Source organism: Tenebrio molitor, chromosome 6 (genome assembly GCF_963966145.1).
Source record: "Tenebrio molitor chromosome 6, icTenMoli1.1, whole genome shotgun sequence".
Taxonomy (NCBI): Eukaryota; Metazoa; Arthropoda; class Insecta; order Coleoptera; family Tenebrionidae; genus Tenebrio; species Tenebrio molitor.
In genome coordinates, this window is record NC_091051.1 from 21735912 (window position 1) to 21751922 (window position 16011).

The 16011-nt window shown below is 38.4% G+C and overlaps 1 protein-coding gene and 1 long non-coding RNA gene across 3 annotated transcripts; both read left to right on the forward strand.

Moving 5' to 3' along the window:
• Window positions 1–2339: 2339 nt before the first annotated feature.
• On the forward strand, window positions 2340–3632 carry LOC138133357 (uncharacterized). Its single transcript, XR_011160341.1, has 2 exons — window positions 2340–2553; window positions 2612–3632. It is a non-coding gene; the product is annotated as an uncharacterized lncRNA (long non-coding RNA).
• Window positions 3633–5766: 2134 nt separating this feature from the next.
• LOC138133356 (uncharacterized) lies at window positions 5767–13322 on the forward strand. Of its 2 annotated transcripts, none has more exons than XM_069051224.1 (2): window positions 5767–12609; window positions 12668–13322. In XM_069051224.1, exon 1 carries the CDS (start codon window positions 7287–7289, stop codon window positions 8121–8123), a length of 837 nt encoding a protein of 278 aa, XP_068907325.1. In that variant the 5' UTR covers window positions 5767–7286; the 3' UTR covers window positions 8124–12609; window positions 12668–13322. The 2 variants fall into 2 exon arrangements, with proteins under 2 accessions (XP_068907325.1, XP_068907323.1); XM_069051222.1 differs by having other exon boundaries at window positions 5819–12609; window positions 12668–13309.
• Window positions 13323–16011: the final 2689 nt, after the last annotated feature.

Below are 16011 nucleotides of genomic sequence, written 5' to 3' on the forward strand. Positions count from 1 at the left end.
ATAAATCGGGGGAACCAGAGACGGAAGGGGTTTTTTTTCACGACCTTTTGCCGGTGGTGTTGTGAGTGCCTGGGGAGAGTCAAAGGGACAGTGATCGAGTGAATTTGCAGGGCTGACGAGACGACGTAGTGGAGTTCACGAGGGCCGTTGGAGACGATTCGTCAAAGTACCACCGCCCACATCGCCAAGCGGATCAAGGACTTCACTACGGAAGGTTCCAAACCGAACGCTTTTGCGGATCAGGATCTCGTCGAGTCCTGTCAGTCCAGGTCGTCCCCGGACTCACCGGAAGGTGCCGGATCTACCCACCAGCAAGTCCGGAGCAGTGGTGACACCCCAATTTTTACAGGCCGTAGCTTCTCAAAGTTTTCGGTTGTATTTTGTCACTCCGTCGAACTAATTGAGCGTTTGTATTTAACTATAGTCAAATTTCCATTGTCACTCATTATTTCGACGGGTGAAAAGTTCTATCAAATTCATTTAATTTGTATATCGCGTTTAGGATTTATAATTTGTTCCACTGTTAAAGTTCCAGTTTTGTCATAAGGCGCGTCATTTCATTAATCGTACTAACTTAAGAAAAAATTTCCTTATCAAGTCCGTCGGGTTTTTATATTCACGAACGATTATCAATCCGTGAGTGACCTCGCCAGGAATTGTGTATCGCGCTCACCGAACATTTTTTTGCGCGTGGTTCTTCACCGGTCCGTACCGGAGAAAAACATCTTAACTTCAACTTTTTTTTTTGGAGCGAAGGAAGACTTGGAGGACCTCTCCGCTTATGCGGGCGGCGTAGCCGAATAGCGACGTTACGTAGGATCAGTCGGCCTTCCTCCTTCGCTAAAAAAGGGAATTTTTTTTACTGTTTCGCCGGTACTCGTTCGTTGAATATCCAGGACCCGGAGGACCCTCCGAGGAGTTAGGGTTATTCAATTTTGTACACGCCATAGGGCTAGTCAGGCTTCGTAGTTGTTCTTTTTCATTATATCATTATTTTCATTATTGACATCTGAATAAACGATTAGTTGGAAGATTGTGTATCATTTCCCGTACTCCGGGCTGTTCTCACCAATTTTTCAGCTTCAGTCGGCGTTTCTCGTGGTTCGCATTGTAAACCGAGTCGAAGCCACGACTTGTTCGTTATACCCCTGAACATTCCGGATTTGTAACCGGTAACAGGGTTGCCGGTTGCCGGCAGTATTATACTGAAACAGTGTAATTATGAATTTTACATCGAAAAATGGGGTTGATATAAAGGTATGAAATTAAAATTTGGTCAAAATATAATCGACTTTTTTATGTGGAAGATATGGCAAGATTTCCTGTATAATTTGGACCAAAAATTCTACTAGTTTTATAAATCGTTCGTTTGGATAATTTAAATTTCCTCTATCTTGATTGTAAATTAATTCTAACAAGGGACTTTTCTTGTTAGGTGACGCATCACATAAAGTCCACAAACATATATCACAATTTACACCTTCTTTCAATTTCAAAATTAAATAGCCACATAGGAAAGCTGTGGCTGCTGATCCTATTTCCACATAATTTTTATTAAATGTTTATCTAAACGCTTGTAATTTTTCTAACTTTTCAATAACGTTGTCGGGTAATACTACGATAATTTAATTAGGCTGAGCACTTAAATTTTGAATTTCTATTAATTTTGCATTACTACTGTATTCTAGACCAGATTTTAGATTAGATGTATTCATACTCTTCATCAATCCATTCTTTAAAATTAGTCGAACTGCATGCTCAGCCTTGGTCTGAAAACTACAAAAATATTACTAAATTAATTTTTGAAAATTCACTTTTAACAAACATTAAATAAGGAAAGAATTGCTCCCTTGCCTAGTCTACGCTGTTTTATTTTTGGTACAAAACTATCTGCAGTAAAATGTTGACTACATATAATAACTGCAGAGTCCGTTATCTGGTCCATGTCTACGAAATAGAGAAGTAAACTCTACACTTTTAAATTCATATTACATACCAGTGTTCTCTAGTAAAATATTTTTCCACAATAAATTTAAATTTGCGTCTGCAGGCATAGAATGAAAGGAAACATTATCATCAGGATTACTTGAATTACACGATTTTATGCAGCACTTTCTTGCGTATGGCATTTTGTAAAAATAAATTGACAAATATTTTTGATTTTTCAAAATTAGCCGCCTATCGTAATGTACATGACTGAAAAATAGAGGGAGCTACTATAAGGGATGTCACATAGACAAAATAAGAACATAGTATTTTATTTTCTCTATGGGATGTCAATGAAAGACATTTAAAAACAGACATTTCTACGATGCGACTGGCCTTATAAGAGACTTTGTCTCTTTCGATCTAGGAGGCCATGGTTTTCACGGTCACTTCTGACATTCCTAGCATCCTAGCTGACATTAGTTTGTGTTAGTGAATGACGTTTCGTTTGCGCTTGTCAGTCGAGTTTTGGTTCCTTATATTCGTTTTATCGCAGTTAATCACAGTTAATATACACCAAAAATCTGTATTTTTCAATAAAAATTGCAAGTACGTCCGCTTTTAGAGGTAAATACACTGGCAAAATTTGTGAGGTTATGCTTTAATGTTTTATGTTTTATTTTAGCTTTATTTTCTTTACAATGGTTTATTCTGTTGAACAGAACACGGTCATTGTTGTTTTTTACTTTCGAAATGGAAGGTTTAGTAATGGGGAATTATCTGTTTGTAAAAATGAATTCCATCAAAATATCTGAACAACATTGTGAACAGATTTTTAACAATCAGAACAATTAGCAAGGGTAAATCATTAGGACAACCACCAGTATCTGATGAAATACTCGAGGATTTGAAACAAATGGTGGAAAAGACTCTACAGATATCCATAGCCTGTTTATCTCAACAATCTGGTGTACCACGATGCACTTGTCACAAAATCATTAAAAATAGGCTACAACTGCATCTTTATAAAATTAGTGTTGTACAAGAACTCCAACCTGTAGATTATCAAAGTTGTGTTTAATAATGTATTCAGTTTGAAAATCACCTCAATTTCATAATTTGGAGTGCTGAGAATCCACACCAATTTGTACATCCTTTACATGTTTTGAAAATTGGTGTGTGGAACTGTGGATAGCAGTGTTGCTGTACCTTTAACTAAGAAATGCTGCAAAATATTTTTGAAAATAAATGAAGAATTGTCAAGTGTTTAGAAGTTAATGGGGGACATCATCAATCTATTTCATAAAAAAAAAATACCTATTTGTTATCGTTATTTAGTGTTGTAAATTATGTTGTTGAATATATTTGATTTTATTGAAAAACCAGTAAGACTTATTTGTTATGAAAAACACTGTTATTTATATTGGAAGAAAAAATGGGAGTCAATACCATATTCGACAATTCAGTCTAGGTCGTATTTACCACTAGCATAAAACAAGAAATGTGAAAGCACTAAAGCAGACAAAAAGGCAGTATCAAGTATTGTATTGTGGTATACAGGGACAAGGTGTTCTCAATATTTATCTGTTTGGATTTGTTCTCATACCAATTCCTGTACAGTGTGTGGCGGTACGATGGGGGCAATAATTGTTCCCCTGTTGGTGTTGATATTAAATAATAAATACATTAATGTTAGCAAGAGTAAAGCACAGTTGAAACTTGTCTCTGGTTAAAAGCCAACAACCTAACCTGAAAATGTGACATTCATTATTTGCCCAACAAAGCGGCACATTCAAAATTTGACAAGTTTCCATGGCTAGTTGGACCCGACAATCATTTATAGAGACCCTGTATAATAAATAACTATTCAGATTTTCTAAAATTGGCGCTAGGGAAATTTTAACATTAATTGAAGAAAATCTGGCACATTTCAGTGATCGAAACGATCCAATCACTACCGCGTTACAACTTCTGATAACTCTACGGTGTTACGCAACTGGAACGTTTCAAATGTGCATAGGGGATCTGGTAAACGTATCAACATCTTCTGTTTGTAGAATAATTCATCGAGTAACAAATTCAATAGCATCTTTACGCCCTTATTTTATACGTTTGCCAGATCGCAAAAATGAAATTCGAAAAATTCATAACGATTTTTACGAAATTGCTGGATTTCCCAATATGCTTGGAGCAGTAGATTGTGCGCATATCAAGGTGCAGTCTTCAGGAGGTGATCATGGGGAATTATATAGATGTCAACTTAAAATTTATCGATGTTGTTGCGCGATGGCCTGGCTCGGTACACGATTCTACAATTTTTAATGATTCACGTATAAGAATGCGTCTAGAAAATAACGAATTTCCAAATTGTTATTTATTAGGCGATAGTGGGTACGCATGCAAAAGATACTTGCTTACACCACTTCTCGTTGTTAACAATAGAGCAGAGCAACGATATAACACTGCTCATAAAACCACAAGAAATGTGGTTGAAAGAAGTTTTGGAGTACTGAAAAGGCGTTTTCCATGTTTGGCTACCGGTTTACGTGTACCTACAGACTGAAAAAGTACAGATACGAATAGTGATAATGTGGGCTCAGAAGAAATCTAGTCAGAGGAATGAGAAAGTGGGGAGAGTAGAAAAGTCAATTTAATTAATACTTATACAGGGAGCTTTTTTTAACTCTGAACCACAGACCAATAACGAATTAAGACTGTTAAAGTCCATATAAAACCTAGGAGACGTGGACGATGCTAGCGCAACCCTAGCGTAGGGCCGAACTAAATAACCGTATTTAGTCGATGATGAATCGGCTATTTACGTTGACAGCGGGAAATTTGATTTATTCAAAAAATCAAATTTGTTCGTTTCAAAAATCTTTATTAATCATTGTCAAAAATTTGCTAATCAATTTCGTTATGATAAAAATTATAAAATAATCCAAAACGACTTTCGTACTTGTCCCGAGCCTCTTCTACCTGCGATGTCGAAGCCTGACTAACTTGTTTGAATAGTTTTTGACCAAAAAGTTCGTATTCGGTAAGTAATACTTTCGAAGTTCTCAAAAAACTAGATTTTATAGATGTGCCCCGCCATTCCCATCAATTTTTCGTTCCAAATTTACAGTGTCACAAAATAACAGTTTTTCCAGACAATTCGAAGATTTTAATGACTATGGAAATTACAGAAGTTGTGATTCCTGATCCTGAAGTTGTCCTAGAACGTGCACATTCATCAAAATTCTCAGGCAAAGTGTTATAGGTTTTTCAACGTACCAAAATTTGTGAACTCAATCTCAGAGAAAAGATAATGGATCGTTATAAGCGAAAAACAATTTCAAAATTAAAAACTTTATAAGAAAACTCTAAAAATAATGAAATAAAATGTTTGGATAATTGTTTGTCTTTGTTTTTTTTTTAATAAATAAAACCATAATATGAAAAATAGGTAAATAAAAACAAAAAAATATGTCCGTATGCAACTAATTATACATTCGATTGCAATAATTGAGGAATATGCAACTTATTATACACCTAGTTCGGCCCTACGTTAGCGCGTCGCTAGTACTGCGCGTCGCTGAAATTTGAATAGATCTAGACAGTCTTACTATGTTTAATTGTCTGTGCTCTGAACATGTCTAGTTTTAAAAAACGCAGGTCAATGCATTGAGAGTATTTGCTATGCAACCAATTTATACTCGACGCATCCGTGGTTGTTAAATTTTGAAATAATGTTAAAAATTGTTCCGATTGATGGAATTGGTATATGGGAATAATGAAAAAACGTGAAGCACATTTCTCATGATCCGATTGGCATGGCATTATGTGCAATTTTATTTATTTTATCACAATAATAATTCAAACAACCTGTCTTTTTTTTTAATTGTCAAGTAGCTCTATTGACGTAACGTTGGTTACCTGGTGAGATACATGCATTGACCTGCGTTTTTTAAAACTGAAAATAGGGAATAAGTATGGGCTATGTTCAGAGTTAAAAAAGCTCTCTGTACACAATTTTATATTGACGGTTAAAAATAAAGTTTCTTTAAAAATATAGCGAACTCAAATATAAAACTCGTTGCATTGGTGTCAGAAGTGGGATATAAAGAAACATGTAACATAAAAATCTGGTGAATTAGCGGATGTCCAAATCTTCTGGGAAAATCACGAGAAACCAAAGGAAGATCATGGAAGAACAAATGTAACTTCTTCTGGAACAATTGGCAGAACAAGAAAAGAAACGTCTCGAAGAACAAAAGAAGCTTGTAGAAGAAAAAGAAGAACGAAGGGAAGCAAAAGCAAAATTTCTAGAAGAACAAGAAAAGAAACGTTGGCATGAAAAAGAAGAACGAAAAAGCGAAGCTTTTAGAACAATAAAGAAACGAACAAGTGAAGTTTCTGGAAGAAATTGAAAATAGGGGTTTGGAAGGAAAAGTAGAACAGAAACGAATTCTCGAGCACCTAGAATTCACCTTTAAGGAAAAGGTGGAGGAAAAAGTTACGGAAATCAAGAAGGAAGTGGAGGAAAAAAGTCACGGACATCCAAAGAGGTGTAGAGGAAAAGGTGGGAGAAATCAAGAAAGACGTAGAACGAATAAAAGAAAACTTCGAAGGGAAGGTAAAAGAAATGGAAGTAAAATTTAAGGGACTTAAGACAGGACTATCCGGGAAACTAGAGACGAGTTTGGTGAAACTAAAACCTCCGCCATTCGACGGTACGACTTCATGGTCCATGTATAAGAAACAGTTTGAAGCGGCCGCTGAAGCGAATAATTGGGATGACGAAGGTAAAGCAATTGCGCTGACATTGGCTCTACGCGGACAGGCAGTGCAGATATTACAGACCCTGCCCGTGGAAGATCAAAAGAATTATGCGGCATTCGTCAAAGCGCTAGAGCTGCGGTATGGCGACCACTACAACTAGCTTTGAGACTCGCCAGACACACGAAATGTGCTAACGCCCTCGTTCATGCCCTGGAATTCGAAGCAGCGAAAAATGCTTCTCGCCCGACGGAGCAACGCCTTCGAGCTGTAACCGTCGAGGAACCGACCGAAAGACAAGGAGATTTGCTGCGGAAAATGACGAAAATGCCTGAAGAAATTCAGCGTTCGCAAGACCTAAATGTTTCAACTGCGGTAAGGTAGGCCATCTGAAGAGGGACTGCGTCTCGAACAGATCACCGGTGCCGTCACGAAGAAGCTGGGAACCAGCTCCTTCGACTTCGAGGCAGTCGGAAAACTAAATCAGGCTAGCACTCCGGAGCGCGTGCTAGCTGGATCCCCAACAGCCCCCAGGGTCCTCTCAGTCTCGCAGCTGAAGGAAAGAAACGACAGTTTGTTGGTAGGCGGTCGCATGCACTATGACCGTCGATACGGGAGCAACCTTATCTATAGTGAGGCCAGACGTTGTCGAATCTCTGAAAAATCTCCAAATGACGGGAAGCGACTTGATTCTGAAAACAGCTACCGCAGAAGCAGCTAGAGTTCTTGGAAAAGCCGATGTAAGACTCGAGTTGGGAAGTGTTGAGGTCATCTACCGGGTTGTAGTGGCGGACATAGTTGACGATTTCGTCTTGGGGCTGGACGTCATGAACAAGTTTAGGTTCGTGCTCGACATCAAGAATCGAATGCTGCAGACCGGAAATGAAGAATTCTTGTTACATCTTGCAATTGCCTCGATCGATCAAGTAAGGGTGATTGTCTCCGAAACGGTGCGTCTCCAGAAGAACTCAGAACAGATCGTTTTGGCAGAGTTGGAAGAAGGTCCTGGGGGATACCGGACTGGGATCATCGACCCGGACATGACAAAGGAAACACCGATTATGGTAGCACGAACACTCGTCGAGGCTGGTAGACCAATCCCGATTTGTGCGGTCAATTTGAGTGACAACAGGGTCACGCTTCAGAAAGGTCTACAAATTGGGCGATACCATTCTGTACTGCGGGTTGTCCGATGTGAAGAAGAGCCGCCCAAACCGAGCAAAGGAAAAGTCAAGGAAACGAGCGTAGAAGAACTTTTCCTTGAAGGTTGGAAACACCTCACGGACGAGCAGATCAAGAAAGCCAAGGCCTTTATTCGAACAGAAAGCGATGCCTTTGGTACCGCAGACGAGCCTACAGGAAGAACCAACATCGTACAACATCGCATCAACATCGCATCAACACCGGCAACGTCAAACCAATCCAACAGCCACTGAAAAGACTACCTCTCGCAAAACACCAAGAAGTGACCCAGATGGTTGACAAAATGAAAAACGGGGGAATTATAGAAGGCTCTTCGAGTCCATGGTCATCGCCGGTTGTTTTGGTGACCAAGAAGTATGGATCTACACGCTTCTGTGTTGACTACAGGCGACTGAACGACGCAACGAAGAAGGATAGCTACCTGTTACCATGCATCGACGATACCCTAAGCACGTTGGCGGGATCACGGTGGTTTTGCACACTAGATCTGAAGAGTGGCTACTGGCAGGTGGGTGTCCACCCGGAACACAAGGAGAAGACTGCGTTTTCTACTGGTAGTGGTCTTTACCAGTTCAACGTCATGCCATTTGGTCTCTGTAATGCTCCTGCCACTTTCGAGAGATTGATGGAATTCGTTCTGCGAGGATTGACGTGGAAAACTTGTTTAGTGTATCTCGATGACGTTATGGTGGTACAAAGTACCTTCGACGAACATCTGAAGAACTTGAAGGAAATTTTCAGTCGCCTTAGAAGCGCGCGCACACCTTCAATTGAATGTCAAGAAATGTCAACTATTCCAGCAAGAGGTACAATTTTTGGGACATGTAGTTTCACCTGCAGGAACGGACCCTGATAAGTTAGAAGCTGTTCGTGAATGGCCTCGATCGAAGGATAAACACCAATTAAGAAGTTTCTTGGGCCTCTGTACGTACTACAAAGGTACTATTGTCGGTTTGTCAAGGGGTTTGCTGATATCGCTAAACCTCTTCACAAGCTGACTGAAGACAAAACGCCGTTCATTTGGGATAAAGAAAGTGAATTTGACTTTAGAAGCCTCAAGATCTCGCTGTGTACAAGTCCTATACTCTTATCCGAAAATGAAGGGGCAGTACATCTTGGATACTGACGCGAGCAATAACGGTATAGAAGCAGTGCTATCACAAGTCCATGAAGGGGAAGAAAGGGTCATCGAATACTATAGCAAGGTGCTGTCAAAACCGGAAAGAAATTATTGCGTTACAAGAAAGGAGTTGCTGGTGATCGTGAACGCGGTGGGACATTTCCATAAATACTTGTACGGTCAACATTTCGAAATTCGAACTGATCATGCGGCGCTGAAGTGGTTGGTAAATCTCAAGTATCCAGGGAGACAGCGAGATGGCTAGAAAGACTTCAGCAGTATGACTTCCAAATCGAACATCGAGCCGGAAAATCACATCAGAACGCAAATGTGCTCTTCAGGAGACCATGTCGGAGCGACTGCAAACATTGTAGTCGAAAGGAAAAATCCGAGGATATCGGAATTGTGAACAGGCTGATTCTTCAACCCCAAGACGGTTGGACCACGGCCGAGGTGAAGTCAGAACAGCTAAAAGACAGCGATATCGTCCGAATTCTGGAAGCGAAAGAGAATGGGGACCAAAGACCCAGTTGGCAAGAGGTTTCGGATAAGAGCCCAGCTCTTAAGGCGTTGTGAGCCCAGTGGGATTCCCTCAGAGTAGAAAACGGCCTCTTGAAACGTGCATGGGAAAGTGTCGTTGGGAAAGCAGTGACAATGCAGCTGGTTCTCCCCAAGCGTCGAGTGAAGGAGGTCCTGCAAGAAATCCATGGTGGTACATCTGGCGCGCACTTTGGTGTGAACAAGACTTTGGGAAAAATACGCGAACGCTTCTACTGGGTAAATGCCCGGGATGACATTGAGACTTGGTGTCGAAAATGTGCGACATGTGCAGCGAGTAAGGGGCCCAGAACACGAAGCAGAGGCCTGATGAAACAGTATAATGTGGGGGCGCCGTTCGAAAGTACAGCTTTTGACATAGCTGGACCATTTCCAGTTACGGACTCAGGCAACAAGTACATCATGGTCGTGATGGATTATTTTAGCAAGTGGTCAGAAGCCTACGGGTTACCGAACCAGGAAGCGGTGACAGTTTCGAGGGATATGATGGAAAACTGGATTTGTCGTTATGGACTCCCTCTGGAGATGCATTCGGACCAAGGGCGGAATTTCGAGTCAAATGTGTTCCAAGGCGTCTGCGAACTTCTGGGGGTACGGAAGACCAGAAGTACACCCTTGCATCCCCAGTCAGACGGAATGGTCGAACGCTTCAACAGAACCATGGAGCAGCATTTGTCGAAGGTGGTTGACCAACATCAGAGGGACATTTACCACTGTTTCTGTTGGCGTATCGAGCAGCGATCCACGAAACGACACACCAAACGCATGCGAAGATTTTGTTCGGTCACGAGTTACGTCTACCTTGCGACTTAACTTTTGGATCACCTGCAAGAGTGTCTAAAGACGTAACTAGCTACGTGGATGAACTGCAAGAGGCCATGCACACTATTCATGATTTGACTCGAACCCATATCCTCGTAGCTAGTGACCGAATGAAAATACGATACGACCTGAAGGCGAACACGGCAGGATTCCGCGAAGGAGAACTCGTGTGGCTGTTTTACCGTCAACGGAAGAAGGGTCGCTGCCCAAAGCTGCAGTCGAGTTGGGAAGGACCGTTCATCGTCGTGAAGAGGATAAATGACGTTGTATTCCGGATCCAGCACCATTCCAGGGCTAAGATGAAGGTGGTTCACTTGCACCGCCTGGCGCCTTACGCAGGAGACAACGACCAGGATTAGTTGTTCGGGGCGAACAATCTTTTAGAGGGGGGGCAATGATACGAATAGTGATAATGGGGGCTGAGAAGAAATCTAGTCAGTGGAATGAGAAAGTGGGGAGAGTAGAAAGGTTAATTTAATTAATACAATTTTATATTGACCGTTAAAAATAAAGTTTCTTTAAAAATATAGCGAACTCAAATACAGAGTGTCCCAGAGTTGCGAAAAAGCTCCATAACTTGTTTGTTATTAAAGATATGAACTTTTTCTTTTTTCTAGATGGTAGCTACGCTTGTACAATGAGGGACATGGAATCCTGGGCAGTCTGCTATTGTCATTTCAAAAAGTGTCGACTGTAATTACACGAGAGGTCTTTTTTTGTCCGGATAAAATTGAATTTTTTTACGGACGAGTTTTTTTATCTGGTGGTTTGTGGAGTCAATTTACCAAAAAGAAACCAAATTAGAGTTTAAAAAATGAAATTTTATCCTGGACGAAAAAAACCTCGAGCGTAATTCGATGAGATAATTTAATGAATAATAATAGGTAGGTAATTATGAAAAATTGAATTGGCCATTTTGCACGTCAATTTGTTACAAGCTGTGTCAATGTTTAAGATTGTTGGTTCGTTATCATGACAAACAATAATCAGGTGTGAAAAAGTTTGCCATGGAAGTTTGGAAGTTGAAGCACATTTTATCCAGATGCAAAGTTAGGGCTAACTTTATCCGATGTCAAAGTGACAAATACATCGCGGCTTATGGGATTTTTTATACATGAATTAAATTATCAATAGTAATACAACGAGTGGGTACGAAATTGCCGGAAATTTTCGATCTCAGATACGAGTATTTGTTTCGGCGACAATTTCCACGAGTGAGCGTAGCGAACGAGTGGAAATTGTCTAAGAAACAAATACGAGTGGTCTGAGGAGAAAATTTCCGGCAATTTCGTACCCACGAGTTTGTATTCGGCATGACAATTCACCGAGCGAAGATTGAAAAATTCAATGAAAGAAATACTTGAATAGTAGTTTGTGATTTACAAAAGGTTGTTATAGCAATTCGTCAATAAACAGTGAAAATTTCAAAAAACGAAAACGACATAAAAGCAAAATTCGGTCCTTGGTGGTTGTTTCTGCATTCGTGAATTGTTTCCTTCCCCTTTCCTTCCCACGATGGCTGAAAGATTTGGAAACGCGGAGAACAAAGAAATAAACGAAGCAATACGAAATTTAGTGCCAGTAAACACCTTGAAAACACATCGCTCGTGCTGGACACAGTTTGAGGAATTTTGCTCCCAACGTGGCTATTCGCTGGATCAAGTTTTGCCGATTGAAGAACTTAACAATATTCTGAAAGATTATGGCTTCAATATGAAGAAAAAAAGTGGAGAGGATTACAAAGAGACAGTAGTAAAAGTATTATGGAACACAACGGCCAAAGCTTTACAGGAAATGTATTACAATAAGTTTAAAATTAAGTTCAATCCTTTCAAAGATCCAGCGTTTAGAGAAGCAAGAAATGCAAGGGACGTTAGAAGAAGAATATTGCAAGCTGATGTAAGTAAGCGGAAAGTAAGCTCAGCAGCACTAAGAAATGAAGAATACTTAAAGATGGTTAAATTATGGGATGAAGAAACGCCTCATGGTTTACAACACAAATTCTTCCTGATTGTTGCACGAGAATTAGCCTGGAGAGGTAATGAGGCGGCAAATTGTCTTGTGAGTTTCTTCCGAGAAAAAAGAAACAATTTTGGAGATTTGACTGGTCGATTGGAGTACAATCCGATATTTTCAAAAACACACCAAGGAGGCTGCCATTCCTTAAGCGAAAGCAAATGGTTGGTGCCAAACATGTCATCTGACTTGTGTCCAGTAAGGTAAATTTACTTAAAATCTAAAATTTAAGGCAAGCACTAATTATATAATCAATTACAGGCTATTTAAGAAACTGTTATCAAAAAGAAGCGACCGAATAAAAACGGACAGAATGTTTCTTAGTGTCAATCATGGGTGGACTCCAGAAAATAAGGTCGCCGCTTGGTTTAAAAATTGTCCCGCAGGAATTAATGAACTAGGAAAGTGGTTGAAAGACAGTGCTCAAAAAGCAGGTCTGGATACGAAAAGATTGAAAATTACCAATCATTCAGCACGCTCAAGTGCGGTCACAATGTTGGCAAGTTCTGGAATTGGTGAACAAGAACTAATTAAAATAATAGGCCATAGTTCTGGAGCATCGATCAAGCCGTACTTGTAGCTCAATGAGGAACACCACTCACGTCTGATACAATGTTTTAGAGATAAAGCAGCGACAACTTCAGAACCAGTTCTTGCCAAGAAGAATGAAGAAATTACGTCGACATCATCGGGTACAAATAATGTTTATAATAGTTGTATTTTTAATTTTGGTACTAATGCTTTGAATAAATAAAATAGAAAATAAAATATCCAAGTGGAAACATTTTGTTGGAAATTTTTGGTGGCAATTTTCACTAGTGAAAATTTCCGCGGCAATTTTTTTAAAACAAACGTGATTGGTCCGTACTGACCAATTTCGTAAATCTGATTGGTCGAGAGAATGCGAGTTGAATTGTCAATGTAAATGCACCTTCACTGTCATTATGATTGATATTTTCAAAAAAACTGTCAAATTGACTTAAGCTTGGTTATGAGTAGCTAAGGTACGGTTTAGAAATTTTAACAACTGAATGACACATCTGCCCAGTTTTCCGTGTCCCCAATAGTACTGCATATTCGGAAAATATTGCAGTATATATATACAGGTGTCCCAATATTATAAAAACACTAAAGTTATGTTTTTTTTTTTAATGGAACCTACCCAGTTTGATTTCATTTTTGGATTCTATGCTAAATTGTGAATCAAATCCACGCGGGTCGTTTTTACTTATCTGCCATCGTTTTTGATCAGTGGCGCTTTTTTTTACCAGAATTCCGAATTGCAGGGGTTTAAAAAATCGCAATAGGCATATGCGACTGAGCAGGTTGTTGAGTAAACACTAAGCAGATGCGGCAAACATTCAGAAATCAAACAGCGTAAATCATTTTAATTTAGGTGCAACGATTTGGAAGGTACGAATTTTCGAAGGGATTCCTGCAATTCGAAATTCTGGTAAAAAAAGCGCCACTGATCAAAAACGATGACAGATAAGTAAAAACGACCTGTATAAATTTGATTCCTAATTTAGCATAGAATTCAAAAATAAAATCAAACTGGGTAGGTTCCGTTTAAAAAAAAATAACTTTAGTGTTTTTATAATATTGTATAATATTGAGACACACTGTATATATACCTCAATATCTTCCGAATGTGCAGTACAAGGGTAGCTATCATCTAGAAAAAAGTAAAAGTTGATATCTTTAATAAGAAACAAGTTATGGAGCTTTTTCGCAACTCTGGGACACTCGTTGCAGTACTTCCAATTATAATCGCCACAATGATTTTGCATAACATTTCAATTGATGTGAATGAGGACGACCGAATAGAAGATGCAGAAGTAGATATTCCAGATTTCGATGAACCAGATAATATCTTTAACGTCGAAATTATTAACAACAATGAAAATAGGGCTGTTCCTACGGCTTTAATTAATACCATTTTTAATAGGTAGCAAGCATCCAATTTAACATTTTATATTTTTATGTGCACCTTTATAAAATAAAATAAATTTTTAACAAGGAATTCTATTGAAAGACAGAAAAAATATTACAATGAATTTATTCCATCCTAAACGATAAAGTGGTATTTTATCTACTGTTTTTTTCATGGTAAAATGAAATTTTATCGTCTAGAAAAATAAAATAAGTACATTTCACAAGTTTCTTTATTCTTTTTTAATCAAAATGACAAACATCTGAATTGAAATAACCGGAAATAACATTGTTAATAAAAATTAAATGTGCACTTTTTAAATACTTTTCCTCCACATTTGAAAGTTTATCGTTAGCGACATCTTTGCTTTTGATGAACCGATTCCCATGCCAATAGCCCCCGCTTTGAGTTTCTAATGTTTAACATCCATTGTTGTTTTTCTGTTTTTGACGTTTTTTTGATTGTTGAATTTTTTTGACGTTTATAATAATAATTGTCAATCAAAATAAATCAGTCAATCAAAATAATGGAAGATGGAAAAAAATTTTGTATTGTACACGCCGATAAAATCTCATTATCTTCTCGAGCGTAAAACGCTCTCAAAGATAAAGTAGAATTTTATCGTCTTGTACTTATAATAAATAACTATTAACTGTTTAGCTTTTAATAGGTTATCCAATTCTTTTCCTTTTAAATCTTCTAACTCTTTTTTTCGAATAATTTCTACTACTTCAATTTGTCTTTGATATTTTTCTTTTTTTAAGGCCCATAATTCTCTTTGAATGGTATCGGTGCTTCTACTTCTTGTACTGTTCTTATTAGAACGGATTTTTTTAAAAAACGTTTTAATTCTAGTATTTTCAGGGACTACAACAGCCTTTGGAGAAGTTTCACATTCCTCCTCTGTCTAGAATATCGGGGCTGGTCCTTAGACGCAGTTGCTTTTCGTGTTCAGTCTGGGCCTCCTCGTTTACGTATTCAGTGATATCATTATCAATGTTATGATCATATATGTGATCAGTGAAATCATGAACTGATACTGGTAACTCTACAATAATGAAAGTACAGCGATTATTACTGTTATTGTTACAATATTTTTTGTCAAACATTAACCAGCATATTGTCGCAAGTTGTATTAACCGTGAGAGTTTTTAATTTTGAACCACCGCCAGTTTTATAAGTTTTGCACCTAAAATTTATTGGAATCATTAAAATTTTAATTCAAAATTTTAGAATTTTACTACCTTTTTATTGGCCAATTTCTTTTTTATTGATTTTTTTAAATTGTCATAAAGGAGCTTCAATTGTTGGGCATTACGCGTACCGATTTTTGAGCTGGCATTAAATTGGTTTGCAATTGAGTTCCAAGTTTCACGTTTTTGCTTGGCGCTAATAGTATCTGATTTCTTATTTTCGATTATGTATATCCTTTTTTATCTGTAACCAACTCTAACATACTCTTTTTCTTGGCTAAAACAAACAAGAGATTATTTGATATTTAATGCATGAACAAAAATTACCTCTGTATCATTTTCGATGTTTGTAATGTCACTTAAAGTGTTATGCTAGATTCTTGAGGCACGCACTCACTTCACAAATTCAAAAAAATCAACAAAAATCGCAACGGAGGAGATCAAAACAGCAACACGATCAAAACTAATAACTTTTAAAA